Below are 21,599 nucleotides of genomic sequence, written 5' to 3'. Positions count from 1 at the left end.
TTGGGCAACAGTTATTCATTCAATAGTATTTATTGAGCGCTTACTACGTGCAGAGCACTGGACCGAGCGCTTGGAATGGACAATTGGGCAACAGTTATTCATTCAATAGTATTTATTGAGCGCTTACTACGTGCAGAGCACTTGTCCGAGCGCTTGGAATGGACAATTGGGCAACAGTTATTCATTCAATAGTATTTATTGAGCGCTTACTACGTGCAGAGCACTGGTCCGAGCGCTTGGAATGGACAATTGGGCAAGTTATTCATTCAGTAGTATTTATTGAGCGCTTACTACGTGCAGAGCACTGGACCGAGCGCTTGGAATGGACAATTGGGCAACAGTTATTCGTTCAGTAGTATTTATTGAGCGCTTACTATGTGCAGAGCACTGGACCGAGCGGTTGGAATGGACAATTGGGCAACAGTTATTCGTTCAGTAGTATTTATTGAGCGCTTACTACGTGCAGAGCACTGGACCGAGCGCTTGGAATGGACAAATCGGTGACAGAGACAGTCCCTGCCCAATGACAGTGTCATGGGGCGTGACCCCGGGGCTCGCCGGTTGGACCTCGGGGTGGGGGTCAGTCAGTCGACCAGAGGCACTGTACTGAGCACCCTCAGGGGGCAGAGCCCTGGACTGAACGCCTGGGAGAGACCCATAGAGTTAGCAGGCCCCCGCCCTGCCCGCGGGCCGCTTGCATTATGGGCAGACGTCCGACCGCATTGTTCTTCGTCGACTCCCCCAAGCGCTTAGTCCAGTGCTTCGCCCGCTGGGGGCGTTCAGTCAGTAGGGTTGAGTGATTGAGGGGGGGAGGGGCGGGCCCAGAAGGAGGCGGCGGCCGTCATTGGTGGAGGGGCTGCCCGTCGGGCGGGGCTCCGCGGCCGCCATTGGTCGAGGCGGCTGTCCGTCAGGCGGGGGGGGCTCCGCGGCCGCCATTGGTCGACGTGCCGCCTAGCGGGCGGGGCCCCCGCGCTCGCCATTGGTCGACGGGGCTGCCCGTCAGGCGGGCCTTCGCGGCCGGCGGCGCCCGCCATTGGCCGGCGGGGCCGTCGGTCAAGCGGGGCCGCGGGGAAAGAGGAAGCGGAGAGGAGAGGAGGGCCGGGCCGGGCCGGGTCGGGTCGCGGGCCTGGCCGGGGGGCGCGGGCGCTCGGGGCGCGGCCATCGCTCACCCTCCTCCCTCTCCCACCGGCCTCCTCCTCCAGGGCGGGATCGGGCCCGGCCCGCCGCCGCCGCCGCCGCCGCCTCCTCCTGCACGTCCGCCGGGCCCGGAGCCGCCGCCGCCGCCGCCGCCGGGAAGCCCTCCCGGCCCGGAGCCCCGCGCCCTCCCCCGCCCCCACCATGGAAGCCATCGCCAAGTACGACTTCAAAGCCACCGCCGACGACGAGCTGAGCTTCAAGCGGGGGGACATCCTCAAGGTAAGGACCGGCCCGCCCCGCCCCGCCCCGCCCCTCCCGCGCACACAAAGGGGAGCCGCCCGCGGGAGCCGCTCGAAGCGCCGGGCACCGCAAGCCCGTCACCGGGCGGGGGTCGTCGCTCCCCCTTGCCGAATTGCATAGGCCCAGCGCCGCGCACAGCGCTCCGCACAGAGCGCCCGGTAAATCCTGTTTGAATAGTAACGGTGGAGGTTGCGAAGCGCTCACGACGTGCAGAGCACTGTGCTCAGCGCGGGGACATACAGGGTCATCGGGCCGTCCCACGCGAGGCTCACAGCCTTCACCCCCATTTTACGGAGATGAGGGAACTGAGGCACAGAGAAGTGAAGCGACTTGCCCACGGTCAGCGGAGTGGCCGAGCGGGGATTCGAACCCGGGACCTCTGACTCCCAAGCCCGGGCCCTTTCCACCGAGCCACGCTGGTGAATGAATCGAGGTCATCAGGTGGTCCCCCCGGGGAGCCCTCGGTCTCCACCCCCGTTTTCCAGGTGGGGTCGCCGAGGCCCAGAGGCGTGAAGCGGCCGGCCCCGAATCACCCAGCTGACAGGGGGCGGAGCCGGGATTAGAACTCAAGACCTCCGACTCCCAAGCCCGGGCTCTTTCCGCCGAGCCGCCTCCCTGACCCCCTACCGAACTGGAGGAAGCCCCCGGGGACGGGGCAGCGGGACCCGACGCCCCGGCCTCGCCGTAGGTTTGAGCGTCGGAGAGCCGAGGCCCGGGACCGTCCCAGGTCCGTGGGGAGCGGTCGCCCGTCACAGGGCAGCGCTCCCCTCCTCCTAGCCCGGAAGCTTCCCGCTTTCCGGAGAGGATCCCGGGAACCGACCGCCCGCGGGGAACCCGCTGACGGTTGGAAACCCGCCTCTGCCCCCCGCTCTCCGCCGGGCACGTGTTAATTATGCCGTTGGCACAGTCGACTGGAGCGGCCCCGTCCTTTTGGATATGTAATTTATTTTCACAACCGGGGGTGTGGAGAACACGCTGTCAGCTTCGGGCCGGGAGAACACAGGAGATGATCGGGCTCGGGCCGGGAGGGAGGGTGGCGTCACCTGACTTTTAGGAAATGTCGACCACGTGTCCCGTCGGGGTCTGAGCCGAAGCCCCGAGGCTTGGTTTGGAGCGGGACCGTCTCTGTGTCTCACGTTCTCTCCCCTGGGACCCAGAGAAGTTCCTAGAAGCTTATAAAGAGGAAGAGCGTGATCGTGCAAAAACAGGGTGCGCTGTAAAATGACATGTGATCGTTCTTTTCCTTTTTTTCCTCCCGCCTATCTTACCGGGGCGGGGGCGGAGGCGGGGAGGCCGGGGAAAGGGTCGACCCGTCGGAAGAAACCCCCGCCGTCGGGTGATGGAGCTCAGGTTCGCCCTCGCCCGGGCCGGCTCCCCTTTCTCCCGTCGGTCCTGCCCACCCCGCCCGGACCGGGGGTCCGCGGGCAGGCTTGGGGGGCACAGAACCCCAGCTGAGTCCCAGTCCCCGCAGACCCCGCTGGAGGAGGGACCCCTGTCCAAAAGCGGGGCTGCTCTGGGGACTCGGGCCGACAGAGGACCGACTGACTCCCTCTCTCTCTAAGTAGAGCCAGAGTTTCTCAGTGGCCACGTGGCTCAACCAACTCTATGGCCCGGTGGCCCAGCGAGTGGGTTGGGGGTGAAGTCCCACCGCCCAGAGCTACTCCAGACTCTCCAAATAGGTCTCGGGGTTGCAGTTGTGCTTTGTGCCAACTCTGGTGCGTTCCTCAATCTCTCCTCTCCCTCGGGGCTGGAGACTGAATTCCCGGTGGCGTAAGCCCATGTCTGGCCCGGTCCCAGCTAACAGCAGCAGTAGTTCTTACTGAGCGCCCACCGGGTATCCTCTCACTCTCCTGAGCCCCCGGGAAGTACCTAAGAAAACGGCACGATCCCTGCCCCCAAGGAGTATCTATTCGAAACTCTCCGTCCAAACTCTTTCCACACTGATCCAGGTACTTCTCATATCCTGCCTGTACTACTGCATCAGTCTCTCTGCTGACCTCCCGGTCCCCTGCGTCTCTCTCCTTTCCGCTCCGTACTCTACTCTGCTGCCGGGACCATTTTTCTACAGAAATGTTTGGTCCGCATCTCCCCACTCTCCCCATCCACCTCCGCCTCAACCGGAAAGTCCTCGCCATTGTCTTTAAAGCAGTCAATCGGCTCACCCCCTCCTCCCTCTTCTTGCCCACCCCTCTCCCCACCTTTAAAGCCCACCTGAAAACACTTCTCCTCCAAGAGGCCTCCCCTGACTAGGCCCTCATTTCCCCGAGCGGCGGTGGGATGGCGGAGGCGGTCGCCCGTGCGCCTCTCCCTCCACGCGCCCCTCGGGGAGGCGAGAGGCGCCCGTCCGATCTGCCTTGGGCTTGGCGGACGGCCTGGCTCGGAAGTGTCAGGGCCACTCCGGCCGGCCGCCTGCCCCGCAGACCCCAGGCCGGCTGGAGAGCACGTGAGCCGTGGCCATTAGCGGCCGCTTAGTAATCTCATGGCTCTGCTCCAAGAGCGAGTGGAACAGAGTTGCCTTTTGAGTCACCACGCTGTAAAACAGCTGAGTGAAGAGGAAAACTGCTCTCTCCTTCAGGAGCGGAGGGAGCCGGCCCAGCTTCCCTCCTTCCTGCTTCCAGGGCGCCAGGGGCTCCCTCACTTCTCACCTGAAAGAGGTTTGTCAGGGCCGGGGATTAGTGCGGTGTCTTCAGGAATGGCCCCGGCTCCCGCAGAGAGATTAAAAAAGGCCCGTGGGCCTCCTCTCGGCCCCTAGGACCTGTGGCCGGCGGCCTCCGGGCCGCTCCTGTCGGGATTAGGGTTGGGGGGCTTCGAATCCCACCAGGTCCGGGGCCCTCCCGCTGTCTGGGAGCAGAACGGGGACCCGTCCTTCCTGACCCGCGCCCTTGGGTCTGGGCCAGTTAGGGGACGATCGGGGCTCCGGAAAAGAGGGACGTCTGCTGCCGCGGAGCAGAGCGGAGCTGGGCTGGCAGCTGCTCCTCCTCGTCCCTCTCCCAGATAGTCCGGTACTCCGGGCCGGAAGGAGGCTGAGCCGCTCGGTTGGGGAGACCAGGAGACGGCTACCGTGTTGACAGCCTTAGAGGTCCTGGGAGGAATAGTCCTAGCAGTGTTGCGGGGGGTGATTGCCCCTCGAGCTGCTGGGAGGTGTAGTCCCAGAAACCCTGTGGGTAGGGGTGATTTCCCCCAAAGCTAAGGGACATCCGCCTGCGACCTTCTGGCCGTTGGAGCCGGCCCCCTCGGTGACGTGCCCGGCAACTCCAGGCCACGGTCCCTGGGCCCCAGGACCCGTCCCGTGGGGCCCGGGCACCCACTCGCTGGTCAGGGAGCAGATGAGAGGCGGTGCGAGCTTCCTGGCACAGGGGCGGCCCCAGGACCCCGAGGGGCATACGGACAGGCCGACCGGTGGCATTCGTGGCGGGGACTAGAACCGAGGCCCGGCCGGGTCACCTTGGTGCTCCTCCGGCCCTGGGCTTTCTCCGTCCCCTTCCGCCCCGAAGTGGCCCTCAGGGGCTCGGTGGTTGGACCGGCCCCGCTGGTGACCGGGTTGGGCCCAAGACCACCTAGGCCCCTCTGGGGCTTCTGGCCGGAGACTCCCATCCACATCAGGAGCATGCATGTGTGTGTGTCTCTCTCTGTCTTTCTCCGTCTCTCTCCATCTCTCTCCGTCTCTCTCCTTCCCCTCACCTCCATCTGGCTGCTGGGAGAGAGAATTTCCCAGCCACCCACTGAGGCGTCACTTTCAGTTCCTCAGCTACCTCATCCCTTGTGTCTTGCTGGGGAGGAGGGAGGAGGAAGGGGGGTTGGGGGAGAGACTGGTGGGGGGGATGGGGAGTGGGTGGGGCAACCCCGATAGAAGAATCGCGCCTTGGGGGAGAGGAAAGAGTAAATAGAAAAGACAGAACCATCTCTGTGGTTGGTTACTTCCTTCCTGGGGCCTTCTGGAAGGAGAACGCTCCCCGGCCTTAGCAGTGGCCGGGGAGCCCTGGCGAAGGCCGGGGTGACGGCCGAGGACCGGCCGCAGTCACCTGCCGGCTCGCTCCCGGCTGGCCAGCCCGAGCGGAGGGCTCCCGGCACCACCCCCGCCAAGCCTCGGGCTCCCAGGATAGCGGGCAGCCGGCCACTTGCGTCCACACCCCCCCCAGACCCAGGGTCCCAAGACAGCGGGCAACTGGCGAGACTCTGTTGTCGTCATTGTCTATGGTATTTATTGAGCCCTCACTGTAGGCACAGCACTGTACTAAGCGCTTGGGGGAATACAGTATATCAGCGTGGGTTGACCCATTCCCTGCTCACAGTAAGCTTTTAGCATTTTCCAAAGTTTTACGAGTTGGGATGCATTCGGGAGGTTCCAAGAGATGGCCAGTTGTTCAGACCGGGAGCTCTGCATGGGCCAGGAACTGTGGTTCCGGTTTCTTAGACTGTATGGTCTCCAGCGCTGTACTTTAGTTTTTGCCGCGTAGTAGGCACTTGACAAGAGTCAATTATTATCAAATGTATTTACTGAATGCCTACCGTATGCGGAGCACTGTACTAAGCGCTCCGAAGGGTAGAGGAGGCCTGGTACCTGCCCTGGAGGAGCTCAGTCTAACGTGGGCGAGCGAAGGCAACTCAAGTGATGAGAGCAGGAGGGGGCAAGAGCCCAGGCCCCGGGAGTCCGAGGACCTGGATTCTAACCCCGGCTCCACGGTTCTTCTGTTTGTGTGACCGTGGCCAAGTCACTTCACTTTTCTGGGGCTCAGTTTCTGTAGAACGGAGATTCATTTCAGCCCTCTTCTCTCTCCTACTTAGATTGCGAGCACCATCTGGAACAGGTACCGCGTGTCCGCCCTGATGATCTGGTATCTATTCCGGGGCTCATTTCCGCACCTGACACGTAGTAAGCGCTTAACGAGTACCAAAATCATAATTATTAACGAAGAGTGAAAGAATGAGCCAGTGCCATATTTACAGATATAATTGCCCTGCCCCGATTATTTTGAGGAGGACATGAAAGATTATTTTTAGCACCACCACATAATTAGGAGCAATGAGAACTGTCCCTGCCGGGGATTGGGCAACAGCGAGAGGGGGAGAATGGGACCAGACACCAGTTGTGGGGGGGAATTAATAATGAGGGGGGATAAATGGGGAGAGGACTTGAGATCTAATTTCAAGTGCCTACTTATCTTCTCTTCTCTCTTTTCTTAATCTCTTTTCCTCCTCCGCCCCTCATTGCTAGACTTAATTCCTAAATGACCTGAGTAATAGCCTCGCCCTTGTTTTAATAGTACACAAAGGCAGTGGGCAATTATGCGAGTAAATAGGTTAAGTGGAGTCAGCGAGTGGTGGAGATATACCAACGGGCCAGCGGTGGCTTTTGGGGCGAGCCATTTCGGGGTGCTGGCAATCCACCGAGTCACATCTCGCGGGTCACCCACGGACCCCGGGCCTTCCCCGCTTCCGGCCTTCGGTCTTGAGGATCTTGCCCCATCCTGTTGGCTCGTCTGTGTAGGGGTGAGCTGCCCATCCACAGTCATCCTAGGTTGTCGGGGTGTTCGGACTGTTCTCTACCTCCTCCACACACACCCTCACCCGCCCCAGCCCCGGCTGAGTCATCCCCGTGGACCCCTGGGTCCCAGCTGCAGCAGGAGGTGGGTACCGTGAGCGCCCTTGACAGTTCTGGGTGAGGGGAGATTTAGCAGGAAACCGTTTCCCGGGCTTCTGGCGGAGCAGCTTTCCCAAAGCTCGGGGTTCCGGGTCCAGTAAGTCCCTTGGGTCCTCGTCCCGAGCGGTTCGGTCAGCGGGCTGGCCCAGAGCCTGTCTCACTCTGCTTCCCCGCACCTTAACCAGAGCACGGGTAAAAGGCGTCCCCCCCGCCCCCCCCCCCCCCCCGACTCACCCACCACCACCACCAAGCAGTTACCTGCGCCTCCTTCAAGACTGCGGTGGTGGCTGCCACGGCACACAGGAAATCCGACCCAAACTCTGTCAAAGGACATAAAAGGGGAGGGGAACCCTCCCACAAGCAACGTGGCCTAGCGCGTAGAGCCCCGGGCCCCGGACTCAGAGGGACCCGGGTTGCGATCACAGCTCCTCCAGTTGTCTGCCAGGTGACGTTGGGTAAATCACTTGACTTCACCGGGCTCCCTTACCTCCTCGGCAAAATGGGGATTAAGATTGTGAACCCGTTGTGGGACAAGGGACGGGTCCGACCTGATTGATTTGTATCTACCCCAGCCCTTAGTACAGGGCCCGGCACCTAGTGAGCATTTAAGAAGTACCATTTAAAAAAAAAAGAGGACCCGGGGAATGAGGTGGCTGGGATGGCGTCACGGGCTGCCGTGTGCTGTACAGGTGGTGCCCCATTGACCTCTCCACCAGATGGATGCCAGCCAGTCAGTCAGTCATATGCAAGCGGGGCAGGGGAGGTGTTCCCTTCAGGGATTTTTCTCTTTCTGTGAGGCCAAAGGTCACCCACCGCCCTCTCGGTAAAGACTCGGCTTTTCACGTGGATCGTTATCTCGGTCTGTGTCCCGTGTCGTCCGTCCGTCCCCCCCCCCCCCCCCACCATACGTTGGTTGGGGAAGGAAGAGTATCTCAAACCTGCAAACTTGAGGCAGAGCCTGGCGAGCCAAGGGGAGCCCCTCTGATGGGCACCAGTGGCTCGATTCGATTCCCACCTCTCCTGTGACAGGTCGGGGCAGGGCGGGAGGTCTTGTCGGAGCGTCTGGGGAGCGCCTGGGCTGCCCGGCTCTCCCCGGGTTTGCAGAGGAAGACAGACCGGTCCGGAGGCTCGTGGACCTGCTGGTCCCGTGTCTCTCCTTGGGCCCAGAAGGTGTGGAGAAGGGAGGTCAAGAATCTCCCAACATCTGCCCCCCACCTCTCCGACCAAACCGCTACTACGCTGATCCAAGCACTTATCCTAGCCCACTTTGACCATACTGCAGCAGCCTCCTCCAGACCGTAAACTCTTTGTGGGCAGGGAGTGTGTCTCCCAGCTCTGTCGTATTCAACTCTCCCATGAGCTCAGGAGCACACTATGCACACGGGAAGTGCTCAGTAAATATCGTGGATTAATCGATTGACCTTCCTGGCTCCTTTCTCCTCCCAGTCCAGTCCAACATTTCACCCTGCTTCCTGGACCATTTTTTACAAACACCGTTCAGTTCACGTCTCTCCGCTCATCAGAAGCCTTCAGCAGTTGCCCATCCACCTCCGTCTGCAGCAGACAGAAACTCCTTGCCATTGTCTTTAAAGCACTCAAATCGGCTCACCCCCTCCTACCTCGCCTCGCTCATTTCCCACTACAACCCAGCCCCCACCTCTCCTGTGACACCAACCTACTCGCTATGCCTCGATCTCGCCTCTCTCGCCGCCAACCCCTCGCCCACGTCCTCCCTCTTGCCCGGAACGCCCTCCCCCTTTCGTATGAGACAGGCTGCCGTCCTCCCCGCCTTCAAAACCCCCCTTACATCACATCTCCGAACGGCTTTCCCCGACCGATTCCTCCTTTCCCCTGCTCACCCTCCCTTTTGTTTCGCCTAGTTCCTTGGATCTGCACCCACAAAGCACCCTATTCACCCCGCCCTTGACCCCTCGGCAGTTAGGTACAGATCTTTATACTCTGCCATCCCCCCATCTGTTTGTATTTCAATGTCTTTGTCCCCCTGGAGCTCGTCAGCTCCTTGAGGGCAGGGACCGTGGGGGCTTCCAGCTCTGTTGCGCCCAACTCTTCCGAGTGCATGCGCCAGGGCCGTGCACACAGGAAGCATTCGCTAGATACCGTGGATTGATTGGTTGAGAAGATGGGTTGCCCTCTGGCAGGAGGGCCCCGTGCCCGGTCGAGGGGATGTCGGTGGAGGAGCTGAGGCGGCGGGGCGTCTCTCCTGCGGTTAGGACTTGGCTGTGCTCAACAGGAAACGAGCAGGACTGGGTTCAGCCCCCGAATCCTGAGTTGCCGGGCTCTCTGAGGGCGGGGCAGGCCTGTGGGGGGGCTGGCCGGGCCTTTCCCCCATGACAATATCAGTGGTGGTCGTCCCGATCGGAAAGGCCGCTGGAGCATCCGGTGAGCGCCAGTTACGTGCCGTGCGCTGGGGTGGATGTGAGAGGAGCAGATTGGGCAGGCGGGGCAGGCCGTTCCGGGAGGAAGCCCAGCCGAGCCACCCGGTGTCCCCCGTGAGCTTCTGGAACCAGGGGGGTCAGCAAGGGGCATTTGTCCTTGGGAAGAGGGGGCTGGCGGTGGCTCTGGCCAAGGGCCCCGGCTCCCGTGGGACCGCACCAGAGCCCCTCCGGGCCGAGGGAAGTTGTGGGGGGTGGCGGTTCTCCGGTCAGCCCCATCAGTGCGGGGTCTGAGCGCCGGAGGCCGCGGGGCCCGGTGTCCGCTGTTGCTCTCTCAGGCCCTGGCCTTCCCTCACAGCTCCCTCCTGCCCAGGCCCCAGCGGGGCGGGTATGGTCAGGGAGGCCCCTGGGGGGAGAAAGAAAGAAAACCTGTTCGCTCCGAGATGCCCCCGCGATGATCTTAGGGACTCCTGGGAGAAACCCAGCCACCACAGGGAATCTTCCACACCCTGAGGCTGGGCCACCCCTGCTCGGGGAGTCTGAGCACCGGGTCCCCTCGCCCCCTCCGGGGCTACCGGAACCTGGCTCCCAGGAGGAAGCAGAGGAGCCATCCCAACCACCCACAAAGGCTCCCTTTCTCCCGGGGCCCCGCTCTCCCGGCAGCAGGCACAGGTGGGCGCTGGGTCGATCGCGAAGGCAGCATGGTGGCCTAGTGGATAGAGCCCGGGCCTGGGCTATGTGTGCTTGCCCACGTGCACATATGCATGTGTGTGTGTGTGCGGACAAGGGCTCGTAGGGGCCACGGTTGAAGTTCCACCTGGAAGGATTTCAGGGTCCCTCTCCAGCCCCAAGACCCCGATGCGCTCCTTGCTACGGGCCGAGTGACCGTGAGGCGCCCAGTCCTCTCTTCTACCCCGATGGTCCGCCCTCGCACTTGGCACAGGGCCGGGTGCAGAGTGCACGCTGAAATCAGTACCCCCCGCGGAAGGCGCTGGGCCGTAGATGGAGAGTTGGGGATTGGAGAGCCGCCGAGGCCGAGGCAACTAGCCCTATCATGTCTCTGGGCACTGGTTGCCCATGTGGGCTCCCTAGGATGTTGGGCCCGCCCCTGCCGTGTGCCCTGAGGGCAGGGAGCTGCCCTGCGGGGCCCGAGAAGGGGGCCACCCCTCGGCCGAAGCTCACGGCTGTCACCAGCTCCGACCCAGTCGCCGGGCACCCGGGGAGGCGTCTCCTTGCCCCAGGAGGCCGGGCGGCCCTGGAGTTGCAACGACGACCTTGCCAGGCAGAAGGTCTGCGTGCTGGGCCCGGGCGGTGTGCCACATGGGCGCCTGAGCTGGTTTTGCATAAAAACGCAGAAATAGCGAGGGACTTTCCCCTCAGAGCGGGCCAACTGCGAGCTCAGCATCGCCCGCACGTTGGCTGCTACCATGGGCCTCTCGTGGCGGGCCGGGGTCCGCCCGCCACCCCGGGCCCGGTGCCGTCGGCCAACGCCACGCCCCTCGGGGCCTGCCGTCTGGCCACCGGCCCCCTCTCCCGGCCTTTTGGGCAGATTGGTTCAAAGTTCCAGGAGGGGTTTGTTTGCCTTCCCTTCCCTTGCCCCTGCCCCTCTCCCTCCCTCCATCCCTCCGTCCCTCCCTCCCTCTGTCCCTCCCCAAACTCTTGCAGTCTGCCACTTCCCACCTGAAACTTCCTCACACGCAGCCCAACTGTTGATCAATGGTTTTCCGTTAGGCTGAGGCACTCAGTGTGGCAACCCAAGGGATGTGTGTAGCTCTGAGAAAGCAGTTGAGCACAGAGGAGGTGGCAAGACCGGGCCCGGACAGGAGGCCCGGCAGACACCCCGTTGGTTTCGAATTGGTCCGAGTGACTGGCTGTGGCCCGAAGACCCGCTGGGCTCCACCTCACCTCCTGCCGGAAGGGGTGGTTCGGCTAGGGCAGGCGCGGTAGACTGGGAGCCTCTCGAGGGCAGGGATCTTGCCTGCTAACTCAATGGTACGCGCAGCAGACGCCTCATCAGTAGCCTCGGCAGATTGCTTGTGGGTTGTGTAAGTGTGCCCTTCCTTGGGATACGGGGGTGGGCAGGAGGGTGCTGGGTGAAAAGGCCGCTACCCCCAACCTCCCTCCCCACTCCCAAATGGACAGAGCGGTGATATCTGTGTGACTGTGGGTCTCCCTCTCCTTCACAGGTCTTGAACGAAGAATGTGATCAGAACTGGTACAAGGCAGAACTCAACGGCAAAGACGGCTTCATCCCCAAGAATTACATAGAAATGAAACCTCACCTGTAAGTCGAGCCCCAGGGCCGCGGAGAGGCGGGCAGGGCAGAGAGAATGAATGAGAATGAGAAGCGCCCCGGGTTGATTTTATGCCAAGCGATGACTCCCTACCCGCCCGCCCTTGCGTTGGTTAGAGACTCACGCCCAGGTGACATGTCGCGGGCCTCTCTTTGGGCCCAGGGCCGCTCGTTTCACGGTGTCCCCTCGTTCCCTCCCCCAATTCTTCCGTTCCCCCTCTCCACCCCCTTCCTTGCTTTCTGTCAGGGAGAAAAGGGGAAGTGTGAGTTCCCCCCGGGTGCCAGGAGGCCAGGGATTCGGCCCGGGGAGGTGTGGGTGGTTTACAACCCCATTTTCTGAGGCGGCGGTGCCCCACGCCCTCCACTCCCCGGGCTCTGGGAAGGGTTGGGCCTGTCGTGCCCTTCTCACAGAGCCCCGGAATCTGTTCCTGACGGCTTCCCCCCAGGAGCTGCCGGGCCAGCTCACCGCCAGGTCCCCCGACCCAGGCCTGCCCTGCCCTCTCCCACCTTTCAGTGGAGGAGGTGTTCCCCACCAACCATTGTGGGAGAACCAGCCCTCGGTGTTGACCGGGGACCTCCCGGGTGCACAGCTTCATATGTGGAGAACACGCTCCCTGCCCACGGGGAGCTTCCGGTCTGCCGGGGGACACTGGGGGAGGAGGAGAGGGGCAAGGACGTGCTGGGTGGGTCGGTGGCCGGGAAGGAAATCGATGGCGTTGGCCCCCAGCCCCTAGCAGACTGGTTGCTTGCTCGGCCGGCGGGCACTGACTCCGCCGCCTTTCTTCCCCAGTTGGTTTTTCGGCAAAATCCCCAGAGCCAAGGCCGAGGAGATGCTCGGCAAACAGCGGCACGATGGGGCCTTCCTCATCCGAGAGAGCGAGAGCGCGCCCGGCGACTTCTCCCTCTCTGTCAAGTGAGTGTGGCCCCCTATTCGCCAGCCCCCCTCCCTTTTCCTCCTCTCCTCCCCTCCCCCTCCCTTCTCCTGGACATCTCCCACTGGATCGCCAGCCCCCCACTGATTCCCCTTAAATTGCCCGGATGGGGGGCCCGATGTCGCCATCCTGCAAACCTGGTGCTTCCACCTGCTGTGGGAGTTTTCCAGGCAGGGCCGGGGCCCCTCTGGGCTGGCCCCTTGGAGGGGAGAGTAGCTGAGACCTGCCCCTCCGCTGGGCTCGTAGAGCCCTGGGCCCAACTGATTCCAGGCCTGCAGAGTAGTAGGGTAAGTAGTTCAATCAGTCAGTCCACCGGTGGTATTTATCAAGCACTTACAATGTGCAGAGCACTGTACCGAGTACTTGGGAGAGTCCAGTACAACAGAAACAGCAGATAAAGTCCCTGCCCGTAACAAATTTGCAGCCTAGAGGACTGTGCGTTCTGCCCCTCTTTCTGCAGCTTTTCTGCTTCTCCTCTCTCTCCTCCTCCTTGTCCTCATTCTCTCCTCGCCTCCCTCCCCCCTCACGGCCCAGTAGCCTCGTGGGGATTTTGCACGGCGCAGCCTGCTGGACGTTGCCCGTCCCACCTCTCTGTGGCTGCAGTGTGGCAACCGCTCCACCTCTGAGCCGCCCGCGGGCAGGCCGGTCCCCGGTGGGCCGCGGAGGACCGCCGCTCTCGCTTCTCAAATCTTCTCTGGCCAAAGTTCCGAGCCGGCCCAGGCTGCCCCGCCTCCAGCGGGGTCCTCAGCCTCCCGAGGACCCTGGCCCGGCTGGGGAAGGAAAAGAGAGAGGGCTTCGGGGCTCTGGCTTCTCCTCCCCGTCCGTCCGCCGGGGCCGTCCGGCCGAAGCCCCGGGAGACGCCCTGACGGGGGCTCGCTCCACTCCCAGGTTTGGCAACGACGTGCAGCACTTCAAGGTGCTCCGAGACGGGGCCGGAAAGTACTTCCTGTGGGTGGTGAAGTTCAATTCTCTGAACGAGCTGGTCGACTACCACAGATCCACCTCCGTGTCCCGGAACCAGCAGATATTCCTGCGGGACATAGAGCAGATGCCCCAGGTGAGGGGGCGGCAGCGGGAGGGTGGGCGGGCAGGGAGGGGGCCGTTGGCTCCTGGTGGGGGGCGGGGGGGGGGAGTGTGGTGTGATGTCGTGTGTGTCCGTGTCCCCGCACGTGCTTCTCTGAGTACGTGCAGTTAGGGTGCCGCCACCCGTGAGAGTATCGAGCGTCGGCGTCACTGCCGAGCGCCCCTCCTAGTTGGTAGCGTCTTTCTCGGGGGTCCCCGGGCCCCACCAAGGGCAGGGAGGACGGAAGGGATCACTGATCCGCCCTCCACACCTTTTCCGCCACCCCACCCGCCCCCTCGGGCCGGCATCCAGGTAAAGGGTTCCGGGCTGCGAACCCGGGCCGCCGTGAGCGGTTGTGAGGAACCGTGTCCGGCGGCCGGTGACCCCGCTCTCCCATCCCCCCGTGTCCCCCGCAGCAGCCCACGTACGTCCAGGCCCTGTTTGACTTCGACCCCCAAGAGGACGGGGAGCTGGGCTTCCGCCGCGGAGACTTCATCCAGGTCCTGGACAACTCGGACCCCAACTGGTGGAAGGGGGCCTGCCACGGGCAGACCGGCATGTTCCCCCGCAACTACGTCACCCCGGTGGCCCGGAACATCTAGGGGGCGGCCCCGCCCCCCGCCACCGCGAGAGGTTGGAAGTTCCAGACGCCCCCTTCCCCCCAGTCCCTTCCTCCCCTGCCCCCCACCCAACCCCCAACAGCCAGAGCCGGGAAGGGGCCTGGGGAAGGGTCTCGGCCTGCCCGTCCCATCCCACCCAAGTCAGCCTGCGGTGATGGGTGACTGGTGGTGGGGCTCTGGGGGGGCCCCTCCTCCACGCTGGATGGAACTTTTGGGGGCAGGGGTTGGCTTCCCAGATGCCAAACTTACCTTTAAATTAAAAAGAGAGAATTTTTATGAACAGATTTCCACCGCTGCTCCTGTGTTCCCTCTCCTTTTTTCCCCCTTCTCACTCTTCTTCTTCTTCTTCTTCTTCTTCTTCTTCTTCTTCTTCTTCTTCTTCTTCTTCTTCTTCTTCTTCTTCTTCTTCTTCTTCTTCTTTTCTTCCCCTTTTTCTTCTTCTTCTTCTTCTTCTTCTTCTTCTTCTTCTTCTTCTTCTCTGTCCATCAATGCATGACATTTAATGCCGTATCCAGACGTAAGCAAGGCAGATAATAAAAGAAAAGAAATCAACCGTGCCGGTATCTTCTCTGCGCAAAAGGTTTCTGTTCGAGGGGAGTGTCTCGAGAGGACTCCCCTTTCTGCCCCGCTTGGAGTGCCAGGCGGAGGAAACAGAAAACCCTGGCTGGCAACTCTCTCTTCCCAGGCTGGTGAGGGAGGCGGGGAGGCCCAGGAAACGGGGTGCACCGAGGGAGGGGTTGCAACAGCAGCCTCTCCCTTCAACCCCAGCCTCTCTGATAGGCATTTTACCGGCTGGGGAATGGAGGGAAAGGCTTTTAAAAGACAGGTTTCGCCTGTCCCACCCCACTTTTGAAATTGGGAACTGCGATAGCAGAAGTCCCCGGTGTGTGACCGTCTGTCTTTTCTGTTCTGTGCGGTGAACTGCCGAGCGTGCTCTGACGGGGTTTTCCATGGAGCCTACCCTTTCATTTCCATGTTGTGGCCTGAACCCGGGACAGTCCAGGGTTTTATCCCGTGTCCGTCCAGCCTCCTCGCGTGTGAATGTCCTGCGTGGTTGGGCAACCGAGGGGGACGCCGAGAGCCCGAGAGGGTGGGCTCGGCTTTAGTCCGGCCATATGGAAGCGAGGGGGACCCCCGACAGAGGTCTGGCAGGGGCGAGGGGAGCATTCGGCCCCTGGGGCCCCGGAGAGAGGCGGCCCAGAGCGTTGGGCTGGAGCCCGGCCCGGGGCCCGGCCCTCCCCCACTGCGCCCTGGCCATGGTGAGATGTGGCGATGTGGCGAGCGGTGGGGAGGATCTCGAGGGAGACAGGTTCCAACTCTGGCCCCGACGCCGTGCCTCAGGAGGGCAATGTTTGCTTGGGCACATCCCCCTGCCCCGCGTGGACAGAATATGGCCGGAAAAGGGTTGGGCCTGAGCGGAGACCGGTCCAACCGCCAAAATCCTTGTCCCGATCTCCGCTGCTGGGCTTCCTCCCCCGGGCCTGCGGACTCTCGGACCTCACCCCCACCCATCCTCCTCCCCCACCTCCCAATCTCGAGCCACAGCCAAGCCTGCATTGAGAAGGAAGCAGCGGGCCTAAATGACTCCACCACTTGCCTGCCCAGTGGCCCCCGGCAAGTCACTTCACATCTCCGGGCCTCGGTTCCTCATCCGTAAAATGGGGATGACACCTGTTCTCCCTCCTCCTTAGACTGGAAGCCCCGTGTGGGTCAGGGGTTGTGTTTGGTCTATGTCTGTTGTATCTTCCCCAGGGCTCAGTACAGTGCTCGGCACATAGTAAGCGCTTGATAAGTACCTCGGTTTTGGTTGTTATTTCCTGGCTCCCGGGACGGGTTGTTCTGAAGATGTGGGGTGGGCCGCTCCCTCCGTCCCCGTCTCCTCCTCCTCCTTCTCCTCCTCTTCCAGCCATAGCCTGAGGCCTCTATGGCGCCCCGCACCTGGACCACATGATTGTTGATTTTGGAATTGCTGTCTCTCTCAAAGCCTTGCAGACATTCGTTTTGTGTGTGTATATAAAATCCGAAATCAGTGTTTCAATAAACAAGGCCTGTGTACTTAATCCTTTAACTCTGCAGCAGCAGCACTTGGTAGGTAGTAATTAACTGTGAATAATAAACCGACAGTGTATTCTTGACTTGAGAATCGGAATTTTTTTTTTCCCCTGCCTGATCTCCAGCGAAACTCGAGCTCGGCGGGGAGCTGGCAGGAAAGACTGAGCGACTGCCCTCCCACCGTTTCACTCTTGAACTTTTCCCCTCGCTGTGGGGAAGGAGTCTCCGGCAGACCGGTACCCGAGGGCGTTTCTAAGCCATTTTCGGAGCGAGGACCGGTCAACTGAGACCGCACGGCTCAGGGGGCCTGGGCCGAGCTGGAGGGGAGGACCTGAGGTGAGTCAAAGTGGAGGTTGTTTCTGCAGAAGAGGGAGTGCCCGGCATTCCGTGGACTCTGAAAAGAGGAAGTCTGTTCTGTTCTCATGAGCGGGGCTGGAGCCTAGCAACCCATCTGCCCAAGGGAGAGCAGTCAGGGTACGGGAGAGTTAGTAGACTCGATCCCCCGATCCCCGCCCCTGAGGAGCTTACAGGCTAGCTGGGGAGACAGGCGCTAATAGAGACTACAGGTGCTACTGAGGATAAGATATCAGTCAGTGGTATTTATTGAGAGCTTACTGGGTGGAGAGCGCTCTACCGAGCACTTGGGAGAGGGCAGTTTAGCTGGGGAGGCAGACACTAAAGTAGATTACAGGGAAGGGATGCTATCAAGGGTAAGTGGTATTTATCGAGCACTTACTGGGTGTAAGAGGGAGAAGAGGTATAGAATCCCCATTTTGCAGGTGAGGGAACTGAGGCACAGTGAAGTTTTTTTTGTCCAAGATCACATAGGGATGTGGCAGAGCGGGGATGAGAACCCAGGTCCTCTGACTCCCGGGCCTGTGCTCTTTCCACAAGGCCACTGCTTCTAGACACTAAGTAGGGAATGCTGCTACCGCGGATAAGTGATCAATCAGTAGTATTTATTGAGCACTTACTGTGCGGAGCATTGCAGTAACCATTTAATATGTATGGAAGATACGTAATATCCATAAATGCTGTGGCTGACTGTCTAAGCGCTTAGTCGGTAAAGATTCAAGTACAGAGGGGTAGAGAGGGAAAATAGGGTGGGAAGATGAGGTGAGTCAGGGATCAGTGACGAATTTGATTCCAGAAGGGTCTCGGAGATGGGGAGAGCCAGGGGTCTGTGGGTGGTGAAGGGGGCGGGCGGGGGCTCCAGGCAGGGGAAGGGTATGAGCTGGGGGCGGAGGTGGGAGAGAAGAGGAAAAAACTGGGAACAGTGACCGAGAGGCCTTCAGTGGTACTGAAGCATCATAAGGTGTCGCATGATTGGGAGATTACTTTATGAAGCATTCGCTCCGTGCCAAGCACTATATAGAGCCCTAAGGAAGGTAGAGGAGAATCCACCTGGACTCTCCCCGCGAGTCAAGAGTCTGTGGGGCTCGGGGTTCGGTGACCCCGTGGAAGCTCCAGTGTGGGCCTCTCTCTGGGTGTACCTGGTCGGGACCAGCGCCCCTTTGCCGGGCATGACTGTACCCTCCTCGGGGTCTCCTGGAGACAGGGCCAGCAGGTGTGGTATCTACTCCCAACTGGCAGGTGGGGCGAGGGGGGCGGATAACAGCGGGTCCTAGTGGGAGGAGCCCAGGACCGGGAGCCCGGAGATCCGGGTTCTATTCTCGGCTCGGCCGCTGACCTGCTGTGCGACCTTGGGTGGGTCAGTGAACCTCTCTGAATCTACCGTGTCCTCATTTGTTAAAGGGGATCAGATCCCTGCTCTCCCTCACTGGTGAAGTAGCGTGGCTCAGTGGAAAGAGCCCGGGCCTGGGAGTCAGAAGGACCTGGGTTCTAATTCCAGCTCTGCCACTTGTCTGCTGTGTGACCCTGGGCAAGTCACTTCATTTCTCTGTGCCTCAGTTACTTCATCTGTAAAGTGGGGATTAAGATCGTGAGCCTCATGTGGGACAGGGCCTGTGTCTAACCCGATTTGCTTGAAACCACATCAGTGCTTAGTACAGTGCCTGGCACATAATAAGTACTTAAATACCACAATCATCATCATCATGAAGAAGACCGTGAGCCCCGCAGAGGACAGGGGCCGGGCACGGTGCTTGACACAGAGTAGGCACTTAATCAATGCCATCGTTATGAAGGTGATGAACCCGACTGGCGGAGAAGAGGAAAGCAGTTTCTCCCCCTGGATCGGGGGCTTGACAAAAACCCACTCGCATCATCCTTCAAACCACCAGTCTCCACTTCCCCCCCCTGCTACGGCCTAGACCTGAGTCACCCGAAGTCGAAGCTGCTCCAATTTCTGCTCATCCCCATGCACCTGTGACTGCTGTTTCCTTCTCGCCGCTGCGGGGCTGATGTCCAGTCCGACCCAGGGGCACTTTTCCAAGCGGAAGAACTGCTCTGGCCCCAACAAGCTCCCAGCTTTTCCACTGTCTGGCATTGCCCGGTTGTTAGGAATGAATAATAATACACGATGATTATAAAGGGTGGTTTTGAGAGAGCATCTCCTCCGTGAGCAGTGCTGGGTGAGATACACAGATGGGACACGGTCCCCAGCCCACCATGGGCACGCAGGCTCGAGCGGAGGGAGAGCAGGAATCTCATCTCGATTTTACAGAGGAGGAAACAAAGTCCCAGACAGGTTCAGTGACTTGCCCCCCGGCACACAGCAGTCCGGGAGCAGGGCCGGGACCGAACCCGGGCCTCCAGACCCCCGGACTCGAGCTCCGTGCGCCGGGATGCGTCTTAGAGCCGGGAAGGTGCGGAGAGTGGAGACGTGACCAGCAGAGCGTTGAGTCGAAGCGGGGCCGGGCCGTGACCGCAGGGTAACTCGAACATCCGTGTCCTCCTGGGAGGTTCCGGTTGGGGATCGATGGGTGGGTGCCTCCAGGAAATCAGCTCATCTCAGCTACCAGATAGGGGATCCTCTTGGGTCGGCGGTTATCTTAAAGATGGTTGATTCATTTGTTAAAGAAATTGTATAAAAAAAACCCTCAAGGAAATGAAACCTTAAAGGTCCGTGACCTTTCTGTTTCTGCACCTCCCACTCAAGGTTTTCCCAGGCTGGGACATCTAGGGATCAACGAGGGGGCACGGAAGTTGGAAGTGACCGACTGGTGGGGGAAGCATGAAACTATGGGTAATGTGAAGGTAGTGGGGAACGAGGAGAGGAGTGAGGCTTTCACGGCTCCTTTCTGTCTCCTAGAATTGGTCAAGGAACTGTCAAATCTGTTATACTGTACTCTCCCAAGTGCTTACTACAGTGTCTTACACATAGTAAGCACTAAATAAATAGCACTGATTGATTCTAGCCGTTTTAAGATTTGCGAGAAGGGAAATCAGCTGGATCGGAAAGGAGGTTTTTTATGGATTTTGTTTTTTGTTTTTTTTGGTGGAAGGTGGGATCACAGCCAAGAAATTAAGACTCACTGTGGTAGCTTGGTTTACCTCCGCCTCATTTCGCCCTAGCACTGACTTTTCCAAATGTCACAGATGGTTTGACCTTCTGAAAGAAGCAGGATGAAAATGACAGCAACAGGGGGTAAAGTGGGGAGGGTCCTTCCCCTCTTGCTTAATTGCGTACGCTCAGGCCGGGGGCAGGCGGAGGGAGCTAAGGTCTCTGAGAGGCTGGGAAAGCTATGCAGTTTGGGACGGGGGGTCAGCGTCGGGCCGAAGCTGAACCGAGCACATTGCCCGCATTACAAGAAAGTCATCGTGCCCTTCCCGCCCCGCCACATCCTTCTCCTTCTGGGCAGCTGCTCTGAGCCGTCCTAGGCCCGGTTGCAATCAGGAAGGTCTGCAGGCTGAAGGGACTCCATCCGGGAAGGACAGAAGGAGAGCAGAGGGGTGGCCAGGGCAGCTTGGCTTGGCTCGTCTAAATAACAAGGTTGTTTCCGGGACAAAACCGACGGACTCTCCAGAGACAATTCCGTAACTCGGTCCCCTTCTCTCGGTGCTGAAAATGGAGGACCGGATCTTTATATCTCGCCGTTGAATTTCTTACCATTCCCGTGACCAGCCTGGATCTGAGATTCCGGAGCCCTTTGGTGACCAAACTACTCCCAGACCTTCCAGGCAGCAGGTCACAGTGAGAGGCAAACACGGGTTTGGATAGTCCAGGACACCCTTGCTATTAAAGTCTCTTTGTCCCAGACCCTAATTCCTTTCGGTGCTCCTGCCAGTTTGCGCTGGAGCCTGCATTCCTGGCAACCAGCCCCGGCCAGTGAAGGCTGGATTGGAAATTGATCCCTAATGATGGCACGTGCATCTCCAGTGGCCTGGTGGCAAGAGATATGAAAAGTAACGTGGCCTAGAGGCAAGAGCATGGGCATGGGAGTCAGAGGTCATGGATTCTAATCCCAGCTCTGTCCTTTATCTGCTGGGTGACCTTGGGCAAGTCTCTAACTTCCCCGTGCCTCAGTTACCTCATCTGTAAAACGAGGATGGCGACTGTGAGCCCTATGTGGGACAAAGACTGTGTCCAACCAGATTACCTCGCATCTTTTCCAGTGCCCAGAACAGTGCTTGGCACACAGTATGTGCTTAACAAATACCTTAATAATAATAATTGGGAGTCAGAGGACGTGGGTTCTAATCCCTGGTCTGCCCCACGCCTGCTTGGGCCAATCACGGCTTTAACTGGGCCTCAGTTAACTCCCCTGTAAAATGGGGATTAAGACTGTGAGCCCGTTATTGGGCAGGGATTGTCTATCTGTCGCCGAATTGTGCACTCCAGGCGCTTAGTACAGTGCTCTGCACATAGTAAACGCTCCATAAATACTATTGAAGGAATGAAAGACTGCGAGCCCCACGTGGGACAGGGACCGTGTCCAACCCGATTACTTTGTATCTACCCCAGCGCTTCGATCGGTGGTCGGCACACAGTAGGCGCTTAACAAAAACTATCATGATTATCATTATTACTATTATTATTATTCTAGATCGCCCGAGAAAGTCGCCCGGGCGGTGGAACTCCATATCCCAGAAGCCTCTGGGCGGACAAGGAGGCGTCTCGCCCCCTCCGCTCGGAGACTACATTTCCCAGAGTGCTCGAGGGCAAAAACGGTTTTTGCGCAGGCGCGGAGGCCCCCCTCTCAAGTCCCGCCCCCAACCCGTAGCCATTGGCGGGGCGGAGGGTGGGTCCTGGCCTGTGATTGGTG

At 60.2% G+C, this 21,599-nt stretch overlaps 1 protein-coding gene across 1 annotated transcript; it reads left to right on the top strand.

Moving 5' to 3' along the window:
• Positions 1-1,287: 1,287 nt before the first annotated feature.
• On the top strand, positions 1,288-14,663 carry GRB2 (growth factor receptor bound protein 2). The gene is made up of 5 exons (XM_029057015.1): positions 1,288-1,416; positions 11,658-11,755; positions 12,555-12,677; positions 13,585-13,753; positions 14,176-14,663. Exons 1-5 carry the CDS (start codon positions 1,339-1,341, stop codon positions 14,359-14,361), a joined length of 654 nt encoding a protein of 217 aa, XP_028912848.1. The 5' UTR covers positions 1,288-1,338; the 3' UTR covers positions 14,362-14,663.
• Positions 14,664-21,599: the final 6,936 nt, after the last annotated feature.

Source organism: Ornithorhynchus anatinus, unplaced genomic scaffold (genome assembly GCF_004115215.2).
Source record: "Ornithorhynchus anatinus isolate Pmale09 unplaced genomic scaffold, mOrnAna1.pri.v4 scaffold_264_arrow_ctg1, whole genome shotgun sequence".
Lineage (NCBI taxonomy): Eukaryota > Metazoa > Chordata > Mammalia > Monotremata > Ornithorhynchidae > Ornithorhynchus > Ornithorhynchus anatinus.
This window is presented reverse-complemented; position numbering and strand designations above follow the sequence as displayed.

Coding starts and splice junctions, on each gene's coding strand:
- GRB2 (XM_029057015.1), top strand. CDS start 1,339: ATGGAAGCCATCGCCAAGTACGACTTCAAAGCCACCGCCGACGACGAG. Junction 1,417..11,657: donor AGCGGGGGGACATCCTCAAG/GTAAGGACCGGC, acceptor TCTCCTTCACAG/GTCTTGAACGAAGAATGTGA. Junction 11,756..12,554: donor ATAGAAATGAAACCTCACCT/GTAAGTCGAGCC, acceptor TTTCTTCCCCAG/TTGGTTTTTCGGCAAAATCC.